The sequence below is a fragment of the Heptranchias perlo genome, chromosome 24 (genome assembly GCF_035084215.1).
Source record: "Heptranchias perlo isolate sHepPer1 chromosome 24, sHepPer1.hap1, whole genome shotgun sequence".
NCBI lineage: Eukaryota > Metazoa > Chordata > Chondrichthyes > Hexanchiformes > Hexanchidae > Heptranchias > Heptranchias perlo.
In genome coordinates this window covers 18,573,702-18,597,847 of record NC_090348.1, presented here as the reverse complement: position 1 = coordinate 18,597,847, position 24,146 = coordinate 18,573,702, and the positions used below count along the sequence as shown (strand labels likewise).

The 24,146-nt window shown below is 40.5% G+C and overlaps 1 protein-coding gene across 11 annotated transcripts in view; it reads left to right on the top strand.

The window, feature by feature from the left end:
- The window catches only part of anks1b (ankyrin repeat and sterile alpha motif domain containing 1B), a 738,433-nt gene that overhangs the window by 201,261 nt on the left and 513,026 nt on the right, over nt 1-24,146 (top strand). For all 11 annotated transcript variants that reach the window (XM_068004841.1, XM_068004853.1, XM_068004843.1 and 8 more), the window contains one exon: nt 16,740-16,820. In XM_068004841.1, the coding sequence (XP_067860942.1) occupies nt 16,740-16,820 (81 nt within the window). The remainder of the gene's footprint in view (nt 1-16,739; nt 16,821-24,146) is intronic.

Below are 24,146 nucleotides of genomic sequence, written 5' to 3'. Positions count from 1 at the left end.
GATGGCGTTGCGTTGTGCTCGGGTGACATTCTGGACTGTCTTCTGAGTGCGGCTGATGAATCTGGCATTGACGCATTTCCTGACAGCTTGAGCATACATGTCCAGCTGAGGGCAGCGACCCTCCGGAGGAGTCCAGTTTGACTCTTTCCTCTTCGGTTGCTGTACCGCGGATCCCTCTGTCTGCTGTTCCGGATCGTCGATTGTCTCATTGGGTTCGCTGCTGAAATCTTGGGGTTTGTGGTAGAATTCCCGGAGCCTCATTCTCCTGATGAATTCCTCTGTGTCCGCCGCGAGACTAGTGGGGTCCATTTTGGTAGTGGGGCAGAAATTGAGCCCTCGGCTGAGAACTTCGATTTCGTCTGGTTGAAGGGTGTGGTCGGATAAATTGACAATAGACTTCCCTGTGGTTGCAACCGTGGTACCAGGGGAAGCTTGGTCGTTGCTGGTGGTGATGCCGAGTTTCTCAAGCTTCCTGCTCTTGGTTTTCATGTAGGCAGCGTAGTTCCGTTGCCTCGTCTGTTTGGCGGTATAACGTAGCTGGTCTGCTGTGTCCTGAGTACAGGTTGAGAGTATGGACTCTATCTTGGTTTCGAGGTTGTGGCGTCTGCTGTAGAGTTGGTGTATGAGATGGTTGCGGAGTGTGCGAGAGGTACGGCGGCAGAGTCTCTCAGCGTAATCCGAGTTGTATGTGGACTTGAGTGGGTTCGTGATCTGGAGTCCTTTCGGGATCTTGTCTGCTTTCTTGCAGCTCTGTAAAAACTTGATGTCTGTGTCTAAATGCGCGATCTTCTTGGATATCCTTTCCACTGTGAGCCGGCAGTTTGTGGTGTCGATGGTAGTCATGATGTGGAGATGCCGGTGATGGACTGGGGTTGACAATTGTAAACAATTTTACAACACCAAGTTATAGTCCAGCAATTTTATTTTAAATTCACAAGCTTTCGGAGATTTCCTCCTTCCTCAGGCAAATGTTTCAAGAGCTCCTTGAAGCCTACGCATTTATACATATAGAACAATACATGGTGTTTACAGACTGCCCCTGCAACTGCCCGTTGCCAAGGCAATCACCGTGTTCAGACAGAGAGGTGTCACCTGCAGAACCCCCGAATACACATTCAACAAAAAAACAAACAGGGAAAAAAAACAGAGAAAAAAAACAGAGAGAGGCAGAAACATCCGGAAGGCAGAGAGAGCCAGCAAATGACCCATTATATTAAAAACAGATAACATTTGTTCGCTGGTGGGGTAACGTGTAGCGTGACATGAACCCAAGATCCCGGTTGAGGCTGTCCTCAATTGACCATACCCCCAAATTTGGTAATGTCAGGGAATTTCAATTTCGTTCCTCAACTACCATGTCTAGATAGTTTACTTTTTTGGAAATAAGCCGTGTCCCCAAAATGGACCCCTTGCGGAAGTCAACTCACCACACCTTTCCGTTCCAAAAAACTTCCATCTACTGTAGCTTTCTGCCCTATAACTATCTCTCGGCCACAGGGTCTCAGTCCCTTTAATTCTATGTCCTCTTGTGTGGTACCTTATCAAATGTTTTTTGAAAATCCATGTGAACCACATCCACTCCATTTTTTTCCAACTAATTTTGCTTGCTTTCTTAATTCTTAAAATAATTCTATAAGGTTGGTCAAGTGCCACCTGCATTTTAGAAATCCATGCTGACTGGCCCACATGTTTCTCCAAGTGCTTGGTAATTTAATTCCACTGTATCGAGTCTAGTAGTTCACCAACATGACTGAACAGGCTGGGGCTTATTTCTCTAGAAAAGAGAAGAATGAGAGGTGACCCAATAGAGGTCTTTAAAATTATGAAGGGGTTCGATGTGGTAAACATAGAGAAGATTTTTCCACTTGTGGAGAGTCCAAAACTCGGGGCCAAAAATAAAAGATAGTCGCTAATAAATCCAATAAGGAATTCAGGAGAAACTTCTTTACTCTGAAAGTGGTGAGAATGTGGAACTCACTATCAAATGGAGTGGTTGAAGTGAATAGCACAGCATTTAAGGGGAAGCTAGATAAGAATATGAGCGAGAAAGAAATAGAAGGATATGTTGATAGGGTGAAATGAAGTAAAGTGGGAGGAGGCTTGAGTGGAGCAAAGACCTTTTGGGCCGAATGGCCTGTTTCTGTGCTGTAAATTCTATGCAATTCTATGTAAAGCTATCTGGCCTATCATTTCCTGACTTATCCCTGTCTCCTTTTTATAAAGAGAGGTCTCACATTTGTCACCCTCCAGTACTCTGGCACAGTTTTCGTCTCAACGGAATTTTGGAAAACTATAGTCAGAGTCTCTGCTATTTCTTCCTTCACTTCCCTCAAGATCCTTAGATGTAAATAGTCAGGTCTGGGTGATGTGTAATGAGATAACAATACTGTTGAGAAAGCATCCAGCTATGAACGATGACAGTAAATCAATTTTTATATTCAGCACAACTTCAGAGTGTTTGGATTCCATATATAAAAGTTATTCTCTCTCGTCATTAGGATCTCATCTCTCTAATCATTTGCCACTTAATCGGGCAGGTAGGTAGCCTGGTTCCAGGACTGTGCCAGTGTTGCTCAGTACCAGCCACTCGGGAGATATGTGAGAATAGGCCCATGCGAATTGGCTGGTCAGTTTCCCATCTTCCAGGAAGGGAAATGCTGACCTTCAAATTAGCATTTCATTCTAGTTGAAACTAGGGACTTGTTTAGGGGAATCCATGCTTATGAACTTGTATTCGACCATTATGTACACAACTTGTTACTTGATCAGCACACTGCACCACTGTTACAATCCCTCCTCTTCTTGTGTTGAGATGAAATTCCTGATGCCACATGCTAATTAAGTAGAAAGGCTTTCCTAAAATGGTTTAATTCAAGAAGTAATGAGATGTTGTGTTTTATTATCAAAGGAGCTCAAATCTCAATGAAGTTTTATTTTTAAACTTGCTTTTCCAATAACTTTTTACAGTTTTGTAAACAACTTGCAGTTCCAATTGATTTTAATGGAATAACAAAACTGACAGTGAAAAATGATACACTTTCTGAAATGTGTACTGCCTAAACTTCTGTAGTTGTAGCTTCAAATTTTAATACGTGTTATACTTACTACATTTTATAAACCCTAACTTCATAAGTTTTCTGGAATGTTTTAGTTTACTAATTTGGCAATGCTTTGAACAAAAAATGAATGACTTTTTTTAAAGTTTAAAAAAAAAGTTTAAAAGTAAGTGTGACCTGTTGCATAGCATTTTGTTCAGCTTAGCCTTCTCCACAATACAACATGTGTGATTATACATAGATACAATTAAAAGAAATGTTGATATTAGTATTTTTCACAAAAAGATGAATAAACATGGTATCATGCAAATCACGCGCAGTTGTAGATGTGTTGAACTGTGTGTTGTGTGTATATTGTGTGTGTGTGTATAATGTGTGTATGTATTACACTATGTATGTATGTATATGTAATGTTTAATATATTATTCAGAATCTGTCCAAAAAAACATGCCGATTACTATCACTTGCTATCTTAGTCTCCATCAAAAGGACAAGATGGAGAGGGCATATTGGTTTGGTATGTACATGATCTGCTCTAAAGCGACAGCTTCTCTAAAATATCACATCGCATTTACTAGGTGAACATAATTAAGGAGTAAGCCTACTTCTGTCGTGGGCAATGTGCTTTTTGTTTACAGCCATTCACAAAAGTTTGAGGAACTGTGGTAATAAACGTACAGACGTCCTGTAAATCTTACAATACCATTGTTTTTGCAATGCTGTATCTCCCTTTTATAAACGTGATACTGTGAAAAGAGTGTAGAATGGTTTCACTGTAGAAAAGTGTTGGTAATATCTTACCATTCTTCAACAAAATTTTACCTTTTTCCCATTTAAAAAAAAAATCAAGAACAGGATTTTAACTAATGGGTTGAGCTGTGCTTTCTGCCTACTGAATACAATGTAAAGAACTGAGAACTAGCTTCAGGTTATTCATTGTTATCTTACTATTCTAAGTGTCAGATTAGCTCAGTTGGTAGCATTCTCAACTTTGTGATATGAGATATTGGGTTCAAGCCCCACTCCAGGACTCAAACACATAATGGTGCAACGCTGCATTATTAAAGAGATCATGATGTGGAGATGCCGGTGATGGACTGGGGTGGACAAATGTAAGGAATCTTACAACACCAGGTTATAGTCCAACAATTTTATTTTAAAACCACAAGCTTTCGGAGATTATCTCCTTCGTCAGGTGAGTAGTGAATGAGAGGTTCTCAAATCGCATATCTTATATTAGGCTGGGACACCATCACGCCAATCAAAGGTGTCGTTGGTGTTCAGACAGGTTAGCCACGGAAAATAGTAGGTCCCAGTATGCTGAATACACATTGTGTCAAATTACACAGACAGAGAGAAAGAGACCCGAAAGGCAGAGAGAGAGAATTTCCAGTTGTATTAAAAACAGATAACTTTTTTTTCCTGCTGGTGGGGTTACGTGTAGCGTGACATGAACCCAAGATCCCGGTTGAGGTCGTCCTCATGGGTGCGGAGCTTGGCTATCAATTTCTGCTCGACGATTTTGCGTTGTCGTGTGTCTCGAAGGCCGCCTTGGAGAACGCTTACCCGAAGATCGGTGGCTGAATGTCCTAAACGCTAATCTGACACTTAGAATAGTAAGATAACAATGAATAACCTGAAGCTAGTTCTCAGTTCTTTACATTGTATTCAGTAGGCAGAAAGCATAGCTCAACCCATTAGTTAAAAACCTGTTCTTGATTTTTTTTTAAATGGGAAAAAGGTAAAATGTTGTTGAAGAATGGTAAGATATTACCAACACTTTTCTACAGTGAAACCATTCTACACTCTTTTCACAGTATCATGTTTATAACATTCAGCTACTGATCTTCGGGTAAGCGTTCTCCAAGGCGGCCTTCGAGACACACGACAACGCAAAATCGTCGAGCAGAAATTGATAGCCAAGTTCCGCACCCATGAGGACGGCCTCAACCGGGATCTTGGGTTCATGTCACGCTACACGTAACCCCACTAGCAAGGGGAAAAAAAAGTTATCTATTTTTAATACAACTGGAAATTCTCTCTGCCTTTCGGGTCTCTTTCTCTCTCTCTCTCTCTCTCTCTCTGCCTTTCGGGTTTCTTTCTCTCTGTCTGTGTAATTTGACACAATGTGTATTCAGCATACTGGGACCTACTGTTTTCCGTGGCTAACCTGTCTGAACACCAACAACACCTTTGATTGGTGTGATGGTGTCCCAGCCTAATATAAGATATGCGATTTGAGAACCTCTTATTCACTACTCACCTGACGAAGGAGATAATCTCCGAAAGCTTGTGATTTTAAAATAAAATTGTTGGACTATAACCTGGTGTTGTAAGATTCCATACATTTATTAAAGGGGCAGCCCATTGGGTGTGATGTTTAACATCCATCTGAACAGGCTGATGAGCTTAAGATCCCAGAACACTTTTTAAAAAAAAAAGTAGAAAGTTCTCTCGGTGTCATAGACAACATTCCTTACCAACCAACATTGCAGGATGGACAAGCATTTGTATGCTGCTATCCCACCGTGTAATTCCAAAGCAAGATTTGCTGAAAATATTCATTGGCAAATCTTTAAAAGCTTTAATCTGCCTAAATGCAGTTGCATTAGCAAGCTGCTGACTTTGTGAAAAATATTCACGTGTGCAATGCAAGATTATGACCAATTTGTAAATCAGTGTTTGGGAGTTGGTGGTGGTGAGGCCTCTGGATCCAGACATGAAGTGAAACATAACAATAAAGACACAGCCAGCATTGTGAATGTCACCCGTAGACTTGATAATATTGCATTGCTACATGTGGAACAAAATCAATTGCACAATCATTAACCTTCTTCAAGTTTAGTTCATGGCCTTTTCCATTGCTGCAGGCACAGTTTTCTGTGAGGAAAGCATAGAAAGTAATGAAAAGTGGAGGATGCTGCAAGTCAAGAAGAGGTAATGAAATGTCCTATTTCAATGCTTAGCATTGGCATTGTGGTGAAAATAGTGGCCCTGATTAGGAGGCCAGACACCTCATTTTTTCAACTTGTAGAATTTTTATAAACATAGATTCAGAGTTGTATTTTGTAAATTGATGCTCAAGGATTAAGGCTGCTATCCTGATTTTCCTTAATATAAGAATGTAACACAGAATAGAATGATTCATGGCCATTTAGCACATAAAGGTTGCTATATCTGCAGATGATGTAATGATCCCTCCTCTTAACCACCCCCCCCCCCCACCCACCCACCGCCGTTTAACCTTCCGAAGTAAAGTTCTGTGCAAGTATTCCCTTATTGCCAGTGGTAATTGAGCAAAAGTCCAGCCTGTCCATGTGCACAATTCCATCCTAGCCACTTGCCTGCCACTGGTGACACCTGCAGCACAAGAAACCATTATGTTCTGTGAACTATTTGATCATCTCAGTTTATAGTTGTCCAGATAATCTTCAATCCTGTTCCTAATGAGAAGTTTATCCAGCTCTTTTTTTTGAATGAGATGATTGACGCAGAATAATAGTTTTTACTCCTGAGTCTTTTTCACATAGCAATGGGATGGAGGTACAAGATAGCACGGCAACCGGTACGTGATGCACGGTGCACAGCATGCAAGGGAGTATGGGTTCTTCATTGCTGTGGTGGCACTGTTAAAGGGAAAAACGACACGCTATTATCCAATGTGTATTCACGTGGCTATTAGAAAAACGAATGTTGTGTGTGTCAGGCCATGAGCTTATATTGTAAGTTCTGTAAAATGAATCAGTGTTTGTAGCTGAAAATGCAGTTTTGCCAGTTTCTTTCCTATTGACACTGATTGCAGAGCTGCCCCACAAGGTAGAAACTCTTAAAATGTAATGAAGAAGGCATTCTGTCAAATAGAATGACTGCTGGTAGAAGGTTAAATGACAAGAATGCACAAAACTGCCTGGCCTAATGTCAATCTGTGGACTAGAAAAAGCCATGTAGTTCAATCACTGTTGTTGAGCCACATGATAATTCAAAGAATTAGGAAATGATATCCTAATGGTCGATAATTTGTACACCAATTTATCCTTATGTAGAAAAAGGCAGATAAGGAGATAAGGCCATTTCTCACATTGTTACCATCAGTTTGCAGAATCTGATATTGATTTACAAGGGAGGTAAACCATTTATGCATGACTAAAACAATCCATCAGATTAATTAATTAAGGAGGGAGTTGGGCAGGTGGAGAGGCGGGGAAGGTGATGGGGGAGAGGAGGGTTGCTTAACTAGACATGCCACAAATTCCTTTTAAAATCAAGTTGAATCGTCCTTGGACGAAGCCTTAATTTAGTCAACCGATACTAATTTGATTTTAAAAAAAAATGAATTGTGCATCTTATAGTGAATAAACACTGAGTTTTATCCGCATAAATTGATGTGCACAGCATATGAGTAACAGGCTCTATTTGCATTGAGTTACTTGAATGCATTATTCTGAATTAACACATTGAAAATTGATGCAAGTGCAGCTTCAGATTGCAGGAAATAATTTACCATTTGTGACTGGCACAAATCAAATCAACCTCTACATGAAGATATTAATGATGGTGGGACCCACAGGACAAAACAGTGCTACACATGACCGAACATTCCTGAAGTCGTTATATCCCCAGGAGGATGAACAGGCAACATGCTGAAGGATCAAAATGACACATGAAACAGAATTGAAAGACTGGCAAGGAGGAGAAAATGATGACGTTACAGACATAAGTGAGAAAAATAAATCTTTCCTTTCAGGAACTAGAAAAAATATTATAGGTAAATTAGCTAACTCTGCAATAAAACTAAATATATGATGGTCACCTTTACTAGATCTAAAGTAATTGTAAATGATTAGCCTCCTGACATGCACTATTAAGGTCACTTGGCTGACTCTGGGATGTGAGCACAGAATGACTTCCATGTTTGCCTCCATAGCAGCCGCTGCACTTCAGAAATAACTAATTGTGTAAAGCATTTTGAGATGTTTTAATGTGAATGCGCTTTGTAAATTTAAAGGGTCGTGGAAATCTGGAACTCTTCCCCGTCCCCCTTCTTCCCTCCCCTCTCTTTCCCCCACCCCCCCCAAAAAAAAACCTGTTAGGCTAGGTCAATTGAAAATTTCAAAACTGAAATTGATAGATTTTTGTTAAGCAAAGGTGTTAAGGGTTACGGAACCAATGCGGGTAGATGGAGTTAAAAGCTACATATTAACCATGATCAAATTGAATGGCAGAACAGGTTAGAGGGGTTGATTGGATATATTAACTTACTGTCAGGATAACTTGAGATGCTGTTCATGGGAATTTGCAGCATCTCAAGTTATCCTGACAGGATAATTTTTTTAAATTCGTTCATGGGATGTGGGCGTCGCTGGCAAGGCCAGCATTTATTGCCATCCCTAATTGCCCTTGAGAAGGTGGTGGTGAGCTGCCTTCTTGAACCGCTGTGGTCCATGTGGTGAATGCATTTACTGCCAGAAAACTGACTTTAGGAGCTCAATGGCTGCACTTCACGGTATCATCATGGATAATCATGTACTGGGATACTTTTTTTTAAAAATTCATTTTTGGGATGTGGGCATCGCTTGCAAGGCTGGTATTTATCGCCCATCCCTAGTTATAACTGAGTGGTTTGCTAGGCCACTTCAGAGGGCAATTAAGAATCAACCACCTTGGTGTGGGACTGGAGTCACATAGTCCGTATCGGGTATGGACGGCATGTTTCCTTCCCTAAAGGACATTAGTGAACCAGTTTGTCATTTTTACTGGTACTTTTTGAAGGCAGTTGATTATAAATTATTCTAACCTTGCATAAATGACTTGTCAAGTCATATTTGTTAATAGTGTATAGTTTTGTGTATCCTACCTCGAAAAGGGCATTGAATTGTTGCAGAGGTTTCAAAGCCAAGTGACACAGGTGATTCTAGGACTTTGATCTGCAAATTAGGACAAGAAATTCATAAAGTGCACTAGTTTTCATTCAAGAAATGAAGATTGAGAAAGGATATCATCCTGGTCTTTAAAATGTCAAGAGGCATTGATAATGTAAATGTAAGCCAACTAATTAACTTGCCTGTAAGAGCAGTACTTGAGGGCATAAGTACTAAATTAATTAGCCTCAAGTGAGAATAGCGATTAAAAGAAATAATTTTTCCCAGATTGTTAGATATGCAGAACAGACTACAGCAAAACCAGTTAATGCTGTTCTGATTAGCTCTTTTAAGTTAACTGAATAGAGACAGATTGAAGGTTATAAGGATAAATATGGATAGAGTTGGTCAAACTCAATGAAATGTGGTGTATTCCTGAGCTGTTGACACTTGGAAGTGTCAGATCATAGAAAGCAACTGGCCAAAGACATGGAGACATGGGTCATAAGGTTAGATAGAAAGCTGGAGTTTTGCTTGATTACCTAAGTGGGGAGGGGAAACCTTTGCAGAGGATCTCGTACATGAATTGTGGAAAAAACAGAATTAATGGGTTGAAAGATATTTTACATTTCCTGCTTTCTTGTGCCCATTTTAATGTTTTATTATTTAAATAGAGGATGTTGGGGATATCCTGAATTTTATTTCCAAGACAAAATAGCTGATGGATAATTAAAGCAAATGTCTCCCTCCCCTCCCCCCCACCCCCCCAAGGTGTTCCCTGTTCCCAACAAATATATCTGCAGAACTTTTCAGTTCTCCGTTGTTGCTGTAGGTCTGCATAGCACTTGCATTAGTCTGTAGATTTGGAGATGGATTGACATTTCTGAGACCAGAAACCAATGCTAGCGCTATGCAGAAATATTTTTTAAAGAAAACATTCTGGCGTGAAGAATGGAGGAAAGCTGTTTTGGGGAGTCGGAACAAAGACAGATTTAAACAGTATAACCAGTTCATCTGCACCTCCAATGACTTTTTACAGTAGGATTAGAGCACTATCTTATCACTTTCAGAATAATATGTTGAGCGATGGTTTAAGAAAGTAACTAAATAAAGGTTTTTCATTTTGTTTCCTGAAATAAAAAAATGTGTATCTCCACTTTATGTTTCCCAGTAGCCCACGGAAAACCAACGTGTCTCTCAATCAATGATTAAAAGTATACATTTTTTGATGTTGCTCACCAGTTCAGTGTATGGGAACATTGTAAATTTGCAGTATTTATGTTAAAGGTTCAAAATTTCCAGAATCGCTACAGTAGGACATAATTGCGAATTTCGGTAGAAAGTGCAAGTTTGATTAGTGCTCATGTTGCACAGTTTCTGAAAATCTAATTCCAGATATATATGATAATTTTACCTACCAGTTACTAGTTTTCAGTGAGCATCTGGTTTAAACAAAGACCAAACGGGTAGTTCTTTTTGTTGTTTCTTTGATAGAAGATAAAAGTAATATAAAACAAGGAATTATTTAACATCTTGACATCAGTTCCCCTTTAAATCTCAAACATCTTAAAAGGTGCAGTGCAAAATCCATAACATTGTTGAGTTAGTGTCTGAATATTGCTGATGTTGTAGTCTCGGTAACATATTATCGAGTTGCAGTGATAGCAAGTTTAGAAATAAAGCTTGCCACAGTTCCCCAAGGAGCACTTTAATAAGGGCCATCGGTCAGCAGCTTTCAGCTGGCCTTGCAAGAACATTTTATTGTACATTACATTCTTTCTGCTATAAATTTGTAAATTTTGTGGCAAACATGTTAATTTAACATTGCTGAATATACATGAAAATACCTTGGGATCTGCTCACTGCAATGAATGCAATAACATGTGTACTGTTAAATAAAATTGCTACCATGCTTTTTATAAAATATTCTTTCTGTAACAAATGCTTTCTTAATGTAACCTAGATTTTAAAAAAATGACTGGTGTCTCAGTATCCGTGGGAAGTTTTTTTTTGCATTTTTAAAATATATAAACTACACCTCCTATGGCATTGCTCAAGGACTTTTTGAAAACAGTCTTTCACTTACTGTGGTTCTCTTTTTTCACACTCATTCTTTCTATTTGCCTTTATCATCCACTTTTTTCCCCCCTCTGTGTATGGCTCACAATGTTTACCTGGTGTCTGTACCTATTGTCTACTATAAGTCTATTCTATATTCTGTATGTCTCTGAACCTCTCTGCCTGGCTCTCAACTATATACCTTTAATGAAGTACTCGATTTCTAGCTTGTCTTTTTAAAAGCGCAACAAGATGACAGCCAATGCACTGGGATCAGCATCAGGGGGATGCTGTCGAGGAGTAACATAAAGGGGAAGATAACTCTATGGTAGGCACCAATATGATGGATATTGGCTGTGAAGTTTCTCTGAACCTCAGGTAATTTAGATTTTTAGTAATCCTTCTGTAAGATCTAGAGACAGTGTTTCAGGTAGCAGATATACTTGGACAATTTAAAATTTTGTTTTCTTCCTCTTGTTGGATCCTTGGCTGAGAGTCTGCGCAGGAGACCTGCTTGCAATCCCACACTGACCTGAGGGTGGCCTGCATTTTTTCTCCCCTTGCTGCTTTGTGGGCAAGTGGCTGATCTCCCCTGAGTGTCTTGTCTCCCCCCTTCCCCTGCCTCCCATGTATCGGCCAAGACCAGAAACTTGCCATGTAAGGAATGTGACTGAATTTACATAGGAACATAGGAACAGGAGTAGGCCATTCAGCCTCTCGTGCCTGCTCCGCCATTTGATAAGATGTCCAATTACTCAATGTGCATTGCATTGGAGCACAAGTGGAAAAATTTTGACTTTCTATATTGTGAGTTATAATGAAATTACAATCAGATATTGCACCTTTGGGTTTGAGATCAGTTCTGTTATTAGCCTTTTAATATGACATGAAATATTATGGAAAATTTGCTTGGCCTAAGCTTGTTACTATATATAGCAACATGGGTGTACCGCACCCTCTAATCTTAATGCAGTATGTTGTAAATTGGAGTTGTGGGTATGGAGAAGTCTGGATGTTGTATTTTACTGCACTGTTCATTAGACTCCTCTGAAGTGAAAAACAAGCTTAGTTTAATGATGCTTCATGCAGTTAATGGAGTGATCTAGTTAAACTGCAGAATCATTGAATCCCTTGTTTTTGAATCTAAAGCTACAGAATGCACACACCTTTTGTAGATTAATGGACAGTATGAAATTGAGTGGATTTGCACTCTGGTGCTGGAATGAATGATAGCTGATTTTGTTAAAATGCTTCACTTCCAGATACACAACATTGGCTGAAGCTCTGTTACTCTGTCACAACACTTATTGTGTTTGATAACTACAGAACAACACTTACCTGAGAGTGTATGACTAGAATTCAGATAACATCATATGTATAAGATCACAGCTTAAATGGTTATACATATTACCTGAACCTTGGAAGTGTTCGAGCCTTATAGCACATTTGCTGGCCTCTTTTTTTGACGTCATGAACTACAACTCTTTAGGGAGTTTTAAAAGTGCTGTGAATTTGCCTGTGTTGCCATGATATATAAATTCACTGCTAGGCTGTTGCTGATTTACATTGTTGCCAAAATTGTTATTCTTTTACCTGTTTTCTATTATTGAGCAGAGCTTTCTTGCATTTTGGAATTGCATGAAAATTTTGCTGATTGTCAATGTGAAATGTGTAGAGAGTGTAGTTAACTATATAGGCCCAGAGTTTGCTGTCAAAATAATGGTGAGGCTAACGGCACACACCATTATTTATGCACAAATCGCACAGGAACTTCAGGGTAGGGCAGATGCGCAGTTAAATGCGAAAATCCGGTAGTTGTTGTCCAAGATGCGCCATTAGCTTCGCGAAAATGGCATTTCACTATACGACTCATCATTCAAATGCATTGAACGGTGTGAAGTTCCTGTACTTGCGTGGTAGCTATGAACTAAACTCGTCACAGAAAGTTAGGACTGGTCCATTTCAGCCTAAGTTCCCTTTTTAAAGGCGTGATAAGTGTTAATTACTGCCAAACAACTCTCTGGCACTGAAAATTAACTATTGCAAGTGTGGAGTCTCATTCCTTCAGCTTTTAATTGTTGGAGATTTTAAAAAAAATGTAATTACATTTTTTTTTTACTTTTTCTTTCTTGTTTCTCTCTCTCAATCCAATTTTTCTTTCCCTCTCATTTCTCTTTCTATACCTGATTTGACATTAAATTCACTATTCTAACTTACACTTCCTTGTTCAGACTCGCTGTTCATTTCTCAATCCTTCAATTTGATTGGTTAAGGAGATACACTGTTGCTTGCCCTGTTCGCTCAGATCCCAGATGCCCTGTAAAGGGTGCCGCGACATTCCCATTTCTCATTTCCAGCAACTTGCAGTGCAAGTTCTCATGGAAATTGAACAGGCAAGGGCAAGTCTAACTAATGGCAGGCGCCATTCATTGACTGGCTACAGCAAATTCTGGGCCATGGTGTTGTGATGTTGGGGAAACGTGATTTTCCTTTCCCCGCAATGAATGATATTCAGACACACCACATAATGGCTAAACTAAATAAGAGGTGAACTTTGGGGGATAAAAAAACTGGGCTATTGCTTGCAGTAGTGTAGAGGTGTTTTACTGTGATGGCAATGTATGTCCTGGCTGCCAGTTTGACTAATAATTCACGAGCAAGTGTTAAATGAGCTATCATCAACAGGAGTAGAAAGGTGAATCATATTTCATGGTTGGTCTATTCATGTATTTTTGAACTGTTTTTTGTTGTTTTAATTCATTTTAATGGGGAACTGTTCTGGGTGACTCAATGGCTTTCGTCACATGATGTATCTCGATGCGATCTTGACAATCACCTGAGGGGGATTAAGCATTAAATTCATGCATGTTGCCAGTTCCAAATAGAGTTTCATTTACTATTTATAATGGCAATTATAGCAAAGAACTGGAATTGAATTTTTAGTTCTGTAAGTATCTCTTCTCTCGCGTTCTTTCTCTCTCTCTCTCTCTCTTTCCCCCCCCCCCTCACGCTCACACGCTATGTATGTACACAAAAGTAATAAATACTTGTTGAAAGTCACGTTTGGCAAATCAAACCAACATTTCGCCTCTCTCCCCAGTTTTCTTCCATTGACACATGTTGGAGTCCCTGCTGAGCTCCAGTTTTTCACGCAAGCGGCAATTCTTCATGCATGAACCTGGATACCAAGTGTTGGCAGGCTGTTCCACTATAAGGGGCATCATAGCCAAGACTGATCCTTCCTTTTCTCTCTTTTTTTCACTCACACTGAGACACACACACACACACACACACACTCTCTCTTTTCAGCAAGAATCAACAGGTAGTGAATAGTGGCCAATTGTGGGACCCCTGCTACCACCCTAACTGAGGTCAGCTAGCTCAGCATAAACAGATGACAGACCAGAATGTTTCCAGGTTCAATCATAGAATGAGACAGCACAGAAGGAGGCCATTCGGCCCATCGTGCCTGTGCCGGCTCTTAGAGCTATCCGATTCTTCCCACTCCCTGGCTTGTTCCCCATAGCCCTGCAAATTTTTCCCCTTTTAGGTATTTATCCAATTCCCTTTTGAAAGTTATTATTGAATCTGTTTCCACCACCTTTTCAGGCAGTGCATTCCAGATCATAACTTACTGCGTAAAAAATTTCTCCTCATCTCCCCTCTGGTTCTTTTGCCAATTATCTTAAATCTGTGTTCTCTGTTTACTGACCTTTCTGCCACTGGAAACAGATTCTCTTTATTCACTCTCAAAATCTTTCATGATTTGAACTCCTGTCAAATCTCCCCTTAATCTTCTCTGCTCTGAGGAAAACAACCCCAGTTTCTCTAGTCTCTCCACGTAACTGAAGTCTTTCATCCCTGGTACCATTCTAGTAAATCTCCTCTGCACCCTCTCTAAGGCCTTGGCACCCTTCCTAAAGTGTGGTGCCCAGAATTGGCCACAATACTTCGGTTGGGGCCTAACCAGTTATTTACAAAGGTTTAGCATAACCTCCGTGCTTTATACTCTATGCCTCTATTTATAATGCCAAGGATCCGCATGTTTTTTAACAGCCTTCTCAACTTCTCCTGCCACCTTGTAAAACTTGTGTACATACACCCCCCAGGATTCTCTGTTCCTACAGTCCCTTTAAAATTGTACCTCTTAGATTATATTGCCTCTCCTCATTCATCTTACCAAAATGTATCATTTCACACTTCTCTGCATTAAATTTCATCTGTCATGTGTCTGCCCATTTCACCAGTCTTTCTACGTCCTCCTGAAGTCTGTTACTATCCTCCTCCTGTTTACTACATTTCCGAGTTTCGTGTCATCTGCAAACTTTGAAATGATGCCCTAGTATTCCCAAGTCCAGGTCATCAATATATATCAAAAAGAGCAGTGATCCCAACACTGACTCCTGGGTGACACTACTGGACACTCCCCTCCAGTCTGAAAAAACAACCAATCACTACTGCTTTCTGCTTTCTGTACCTTAGCCAATGTTGTATCCACACAGCCACTGCCCCTTTAATTCCATGGGCTTCAATTTTGCTAACAAGTCTATTATGTGATACTTTATCTGTAAGACTGAACGTCATGTTAGGTGGTGCATTTACCCATTAAGCCATCAGGGCAACCCTCAGATTTCACCCTTGTGTATTAGTTGACTTTGTCAGCAGCCAGTTTGGTAAAACATCAATGACATTTCATTTTTAGAAAATACTTTTCAGATAACTACTGAACAGATTTTAGTCAAGATTTGTGAAAATAATTTAGTAATCCTGCCATTTGTAATCATTTTGGAATGAGGGTAATAAAAAAAATTGTCTAAGATTGCTAACTAAAATATTGCAATTTAGCAGCCCTCATTTTACTGTAGAAAGTGATGTCATTGGAATATGATCACACTATGGTCCAGTGTGACTGTTTCCAGACAGTGAAATAGAGATTAGTGGGGTAATGCAGTGATAGATGGGATTTGCCATTCCAGTAAAAATCGCTGTATAGAAATGTATATTAACTCATGATAAAAATAATGGCACAATACAGAAAATGAGCCATTGTCATCATACCCAACCTCAGTAACACATACTGATGTGTGAATGAATATAGTTACTAATTAACATTTTATTATTGGAATCACATGGGTTTTGATAGTACTAATGGGAAAAAAAATACTTTTTTGCATTTTTGAACATTACGCAAGAAAAGTAAGTATGAGTTTCAAGAAACATTTCACACTGGAATGGGACATTTGACAGAGTGGAAAACCTCCAGCTAAATATCATTTGAATTTTGGAGTTCATTGTAGGAAATTATGTCCTAGGAATATGTTCACATTATGTTGAGTGCAACTGTAAAATAAAATTGTTTTGAGTTTGTTCACTCTAAAACTTGATGCCACTTGTACAGTACCACTTTGTACAAACCCAGTATTACAAATCTACCTTATAATGTGAGACACCATCCACCCTCAAAATACTGAATGCAGATCAAAACGTATATGGAAAAAGACCTGATACTTGAATTATCTTCAACATAAGACATTCAGTTAAGGATAATTGGATCTAGATTTAGCAATTTGTAATTGCTGCACTTTCTGGTAACCTTATATGATTTGACGTGCTGGCAATTAATAGCACTTCAGTTTGATTTAGAAGTCCTTTAAGACTAAAGTATGAGGTAGTACGTACTGTGTTGTGTATGGTTTTGAAGTTAATAAATGATTCTGACCTTATTTTCATTGGAAAGTTCAGCTTTTATTTTTGTATTTCCTTTCAGCATCTGGCGGGGACCCAACGTAAACTGTACAGATACTTCTGGTTACACGGCCTTACATCATGCTGCTTTGAATGGACACAAGTAAGTGTTGGGAAATGCACTTTCTAAAATTACAGTTTAAAATACATCACTGAATGCAAGTTAGAACTTTCTTGTGATTTTTCCCTATCTTTTATAAAAAAAAAGTTGGGTCTTTGCTCACAGGCTATTGTTGGTGAAGACTATCAGATTATCCAAAAAAAAAACAGCTACCACTACAGATAATGTTTGCCTATTCTTGGCCAGCCAGCCAGGGTGCATATTTGAGTTGTAAAGCCATCCTCTATGGAGTGCTCAAATGTACACGTCAACTGGGACAGTAACTCAGATCAGAAACCTCCAAGTTGAGTCCAATTTTTTTGTTAAAGGGAAAAATTGTGTTCAGACCCAAAGACAATAAGTCAAAGCAAGGACATATTAAAAATTAATATAACCATACATGCTTGGTGTTTGTAAACAGTGGCACCAAACTCAGTACAACTAGTTAGTTGGATTCTGTAAGGATTCACCCTGGCAAGTGTCATTGGAACAAATCCAAATTTACCCAAAATGACTGCTTTGTACTCTTGAGAAGAGGTTTTTAAATTGGGGGTAGTGTTAAAATGATGGATCTTATTTAAAGCCCATCACTTTGGGACATGCATAATGGGGAGTATTTGCCTGTGAGCTCTTATCCTTACACTAATATTCTTGTTTAAAGATGTATTATGAAATTTTTCCATGTTCTCTGATGTACCCGAGATAACTTGCATGCTCTCTGAATGGCTTGCCTTGACTTCTACTTACTGAAAAAAAAATGGACATGAAACTGTAAATAATTGTACTTTTTATCAGCTGCATACAGATTTCCAGCTGACTAAGAGCTTTCTGTGAATCCCCAGGGCAGAAGTCAATTTAATCTAATTTCTATTCAATCTAATATCTTTACACATTTAATATATTTGTGCTTCATTCTTGGGATAAAAGTAGGACTTTGTTTATTGGTTGGAAAATCTGCTGGACAGTTAATTATGGAGAGGAAAAGGGGATAGAAATCCATTACGTTGCTCCTCCACCCCTTTGACATTGCTCCAGCATTTCTAGAACTTCCCCAAAGTAATGCGCCTGGGCCTATGCCTACAATCGGTGTAGGATAAGGACAACCATGCAGCTGAGGCAGAAGGACACAATCCAGCCTCAGGGGATCAGGCCTGTAGGCAAGGATGGTCTGTTTTTCAGCAGCTGCCCAAAGGCCCTGAGGCTAGTGCCCAGTCCTGCCTGGGACTGTGCCTGGTTTCCGCCATGGTTTCCGCCATGGTTTCCAAATACAAGGACCCACACTGCGGGAGAACCTGCATTAGGGGTACGACGAGGCGATGCAAATGACCTAGCCCACCAAATTTTGGTGTTCTGAGGGGTGTGGACAGGCCCAGTGCGTTTTGGGCACATTGCACCCATCCAGCACCCAGGCTAGAGGGTACGAGGAATATTGGGACCTCTATAAAATAGAAACATAGAAAATAGGAGCAAGAGTAGGCCATTTGGCCCTTTGGGCCTGCTCCGCCATTCAAAATGATCATGGCTGATCATCTAACTCAGTACCCTGTTCCTGCTTTTTCCCCGCATCCCTTGATCCCTTTAGCATTAAAGGCTCAATGCGTAGGGCACCACGTCCATTTGCTGAATTTTGAAATCTTCTCCACTGGTGTGCTCTGAGATCAGGTGCGCATGCAAAGACTGTAGGAATGCAAGCCCCGCCCACAAGCATGCAAATAATATTCATTTATAGTGACATTCCCTATGTTAATCTAAATAAAAATTTAACGTAATAACATACCTCATAAAAAGGCAAGGAAATGATTTATGATGTCCTGAAACATACAAAAATTAAATGTTTAAAAAATGTTTTAATGATCAAAAAATATTAAAATAAGAATAATTAGACATTCCATATTTTTAAAATGTAATTTTTTGTTGTTTTGCAGTCATTATAAGTCACCGGGCTTTTTAAAAGTAGTGTAGGGCTGGTATTTTCAAGCATACCTTCTCATGGCGTAAGTATCTTCGTTCCAGCTGGGCAGAGGGGTAAGTTTACGGATGTTTGCTGATTGTATCGATTGTAGCGTAGGTGGCCCTTCAATTCGTAACTGTCAAAATGCCGGTGAACCATTCGGAGCAAGTTTGCGATTTTGGGGTTTTACTGCGCATGTGTGCATTCGCGAACTTGCTTCGAAAGATTCGGCGGTTGGGATGGACGCCATTACGGAGCGGCGTCCAAGGTAAGTAATTTCTGGGCCATTGTTCTGATTACTGAAAACTCTAGGGCCAGCGCACTTTCCTCTTCTGCAATAATTCAAAATAGGAAATGATAAATTAACAGATTTAGCCCAAAATATCCTAAGCAAATCCACAATTCTCTCCGTTGATCCCCCTTCTATTAACAATTCTTTCCCGTTGAAATGGCATTGATTCTTGTCTCCGGAGGTCGAGAAGGAACTGATATTTTTAAGCATTTCAAATATACTGGGATCTTGTGGCAATACACTGAAAAGACACTCGTGCCACAGCCATTTTTGCTTCCACAAAGGAAGGCCTTTCATTCATAGACCCTAATTGCTTGGTTCTGTATATGTGCAACTGACTGGAAGACTGAAAAATAGCTTGTTTCTCCATAAGGTGCCTCCTTTTGCAATCACCATCATGCTTCCTTGGCCAAGCACTGAGCAAATTGCTTTTTCATCTGCATTTACAGCTGGAAGCATTGTGTTGCGTGTTGCAAAGTGACCTACGGCCAAACTCATCCACACAGCAGCTCTTGACTCTATACTTCTGATCAGTCCAAGGTACCACTCATGACATTAACCACAATAGTCAATTAGAGGACTGGAGAATTGCAAATGTTACACCCTTGTTCAAAAAAGGGTGTGAGGATGAACCCAGCCGTTTAGCTGGGTTTATCCTTATAGGCCAGTCAGTTTAACCTCGGTGGTGTGGAAACTTTTAGAAACAATAATCCGGGACAGAATTAGCAGTCACTTGGACAAGTGTGGATTGATTAGGGAAAACCAGTACGGATTTGTTAAAGGCAAATCGTGTTTAACTAACTTGATAGAATTTTTGATGAGGTAACAGTGAGGGTCGATGAAGGCAATGCGACTGATGTGGTGTATATCGACTTTCAAAAGACGATTGATAAATTGCTGTATAATAGGCTTGTCATCAAGATTGAAGCTCATGGAATAAAGGGGGCAGTAGCAGCATGGATACAAAATTGGCTAAGTAACAGGAAGCAGAGAATAGTGGTGAACGGTTGTTTTTCAGATTGGAGGGCGGTGTACAGTGGCGTTCCCCAGGGGTCAGTACAGGGACCATTGCTTTTCTTGATATACATTAATGAATTGGACTTGAGTGTACAGGGCACAATTTCCAAATTTGCAGATGACACAAAACTTGAAAGTGTAGTGAACAGTGAGGAGGATAGTGATAGACTTCAAGAGGATATAGACAGGTTGGTGGCAGATGACATTTAACACAGAAAAGTGCGAAGTGATACATTTCGATACGAAGAACGAGGAGAGGCAATATAAACTAGACAGCACAACTCCAAAAGGGGTACAGGAACAGAGAGATCTGGGGTTATATGTGCACAAATCGTTGAAGGTAGCAGGGCAGGTTGAGAAAGCGGCTAAAGAAGCATACGGGATATTGGGCTTTATAAGTAGAGGCATAGAGTACAAAAGCAAGGAAGTTAAGAACCTTTATAAAACACTGGTTCGACCACAACTGGAGTATTGTGTCCAGTTCTGGGCACCGCACTTTAGGAAAGATGTGAAGGCCTTAGAGAGGGTGCAGAAAAGACTTACTAGAATGATTCCAGGGATGATGGACTTCAGTTACGTGGATAGACTGGAGAGGCTGGGGTTGTTCTCCTTGGAACAGAGAAGGTTGAGAGGAGATTTGGAAGAGGCATTTAAAATCATGAAGGGTCCAGACAGAATAGATAGAGAGAAACTGTTCCCATTGGCGGAAGGGTCAAGAACCAGAGGACATAGATTTAAGGTGATTTGGTTCTTTTGTCAAAGGTGACATGAGGCAAAACTTTTTTGCACAGCGAGTGGTTAGGATCTAGAATGCACTGCCAGGGTGGGTGGTGGAAGCAGATTCAATTGTGGCTTTCAAGAGGGAACTGGATAAGCACTTGAAAGGAAAAACCGTGCAGGGCCCCGGGGAAAGGGCTGGGGAGTGGGACGAGCTGGATTGCTCTTGCGTAGAGCCGGCACGGACTCGCTGGGTCGAATGGCCTCCTTTCGTGCTGTAACCTTTCTATGATGAATCCCATGTTTGCTTGAACAAGTAATTCAATCTCATTCACCCCAGACAACCAGCAGCACTGAGGAAATTGTAAAGTTTGACGCAGGCAAGATTTCTGAAGTTGCTGAGAATTTCGGATTGCTCTATGTGTTCCCCTGCATGGTGCCACCTATATGAATTCATAGTATCATAGGAGGTACAACACAGGAGGAGGCCATTCGGTCCATCATGCCTGTGCCGGCTCTTTGAAAGAGCTAGCCAATTAGTCCCATTCCCCTGCTCTTTCCCCATAGCCCTGTAAATTTTTCCTTCAAGTAGTTATCTAATTCCTTTTTGAAAGTTTCTATTGAACCTGCTTCTACACCCTTTCAGGCAGTGCCCTCCAGATCATTACAACTCGCTGTGTTTTTAAAAAAAAATGTTTCCCCATGTTGCCTCTGGCTCTTTTGCCGATCACCTTAAATCTGTGTCCTCCGTTTACCAACCCTTCTGCCACTGGAGATAGTTTTTCCTTATTCACTCTATCAAAACCGTTCATAATTTTGAACAACAATTGTAAAAGACATTCAGTTAATTTGCAATCATCACCCCCAGAATTATGTAATTCAGTGCTCACTTCCTAGGTGGGGTCACAATGCTTTCATTGTCCAGGAATATTGACGCACAGAGACAAATTGTAATGTGGTTCCTAGTATACCAAGGCTATTCTGTACAGGCATGGTTCATTTGATCTTTGGTGTTTCCAAGGACACCAGCTGAAAACCGGTATAATGAAGCGCCACCAGAGTCATCATAGGATACTCCAGCAGAGCTCCAAGTGCCTGGACAGGTCTAGGTAAGGTATCAATGATTGTGGTAATCTGCATGCTGCACGACTTTCCCCGCAGAGAGACATCATTATGGAGGCCCTGGAGGAGAAAGACATGCAGCTGCTGTAAGGCGATTAGTATGAAGTGCCTGACTAGGCTGCAGAAGAGAATCTGATGCTGGCATTGAGAGCTATTCAGCAAGGTATCATAGAAAAGACTGTCTGCTTATTGTATTAACAATCCTGTATGCATCGTCCCCATATTCTCCACTAATCAACCTTTATCTGCATGCCTTGACTGTCCTATTCAACTCCCAAAATTTCTGCCAGCTGCTAAAACATGACTCAAAATCACAGACCAACCGAAGTGCAACCAACTATTTTATTATCCTCTGTGACTCAGTATGTATGAATGCTTACTGTTTATTCTCTGCTGCTTTACTTTGGAGTGTGATGTATGTTGCCTTAAACCTAACCTGATGCTTTATCTATATGCTACCTTAGAGCAGCAGTGAGTTGAGTATAGCCGCGAGGCTGAGTTGGACACTAAGGGAATCAAGGGATATGGGGATGGGGCGGGAAAGTGGAGTTGAGGTAGATCATCAGCAATGATCTTATTGAATGGCGGAGCAGGCTTGAGGGGCCTTATGGCCCACTCCTGCCCCTATATTCTTGTGTTCTTACGTTAGGTAGCTGGATAATGTGTCTATATCAGCCTCTTGGGAACGAGGTGGCCGTTGACTTCTAGTAGTTATCCCTCATGTTACTTCTGAAATATGCCAACATACCTAGTCATCTATGAATTATTCATAATGGACCAGGTGTGGACTAAAACTGTTTCAATACTTAGTTATGTTCTTTTGGTAGGGCTGTGACACAATGGTGGCAAAATTTCCCCATATTCCAAGCCTAGATTAGCAGTCTCCCTCAGGCAAAATTTGGAATCCAATACTGTTTGAAGTCCATTTGAGAGAAATAATCCACAAGAGGAAGGTCCTTTTGACAACGATGAACAATCTGTAAAGAACAAAGTCTTTGCTGCCTGGCAGGTTCCAGGCAGCTCTGCATTAACATTGATTTACTCCTCTCGCTAAAAAAAGCAGATTTGCTTTGGTAGATGAGGCAACCAAAAAAGGAAAGCACCATGTTAAGTTGAAATACTTAATGACTCTTATCAGCTCATTGCAGATATAGATTCAGCATCAGACGTAATCCTCGTGACTCTCAAAGGCTACAAGGACAGGTGGAAGACAGCTAAATCTGTTCTCAACACTGGACCGAATCCCACTATTCCTCCTCTTGAAAGGGATGTGTAAAGTGCTGTGGTGAGACCACATCCTGAATACCATGTTTGGTTGTAGTCACTGAGACACAATGGAGACATTTAAATCCTGAAAGTAGCTCAGAGAAGAACCACAAGATTGTTTCCTCGTATCAGAAGACTGATTAATGAGGGAAGACTGGAGAAACTTAAGCTTTTCAGATTTAATAGGAGGCAAGTGAGAGATGATTTTATACAGGTATATAAGATAGTAGAAGTGAAGAAAAAGCAGATCCTGAACACTGCTTCAGACTGAACTGTCACAATTGAATGAAGGTGCACAAGTTGAATCTAATAAAAGGCAAATTGAAGAAAACTGTCAGGAACTCCTTTATCATGCAGACAGTGACTTCTGGAGGTGAATTCCTTGAAATCCTTTAAGAAATTATCATGCTATCATGAGAAAACTATAGGGTCTCTCTGAATTAAGGTGGACAATGTCCTTTCTTATCTATATCTACTTTGTCACTAAGATTAAGACCATCCATTCAGCTGCTTCCGTCCCTTCCCTGAGTCCACCAAGCCAAACCTACCCTAAGGTTCCCCCCTGCCCTAGCCCTGAACTCGCATCTTTCTGTAGTTTCTCTTCTATCTTCCCTCATACCCTCGGAAGCTTGGAAGCTCATCTTGACCATGAGACCCTCCTGCTCCCTTGGCCCTATTCCCACCAAACTGCAGACCCAGCTTCCCTTCCTGGTCCTCATGTTAGCTGATATTGTTAACAACTCCCTCTCCCCAGGTACTGTCCCCCTCCCCTTCAAATCTGCCATCATCACCTCCGTCCTCAAAAAACCCACCTTGACCTCTCTGTCCTTGCCAGCTACCGCCCCATCTCCAACCTCCCTTTCCTATCAAGTCCTTGAACGTGTTGTCGCCTCCCAAATCCGTGCCCATCTTTCCTGCAACTCCACGTTTGAATCCCTCTAATTAGGTTTCCGCCCCGCCATAA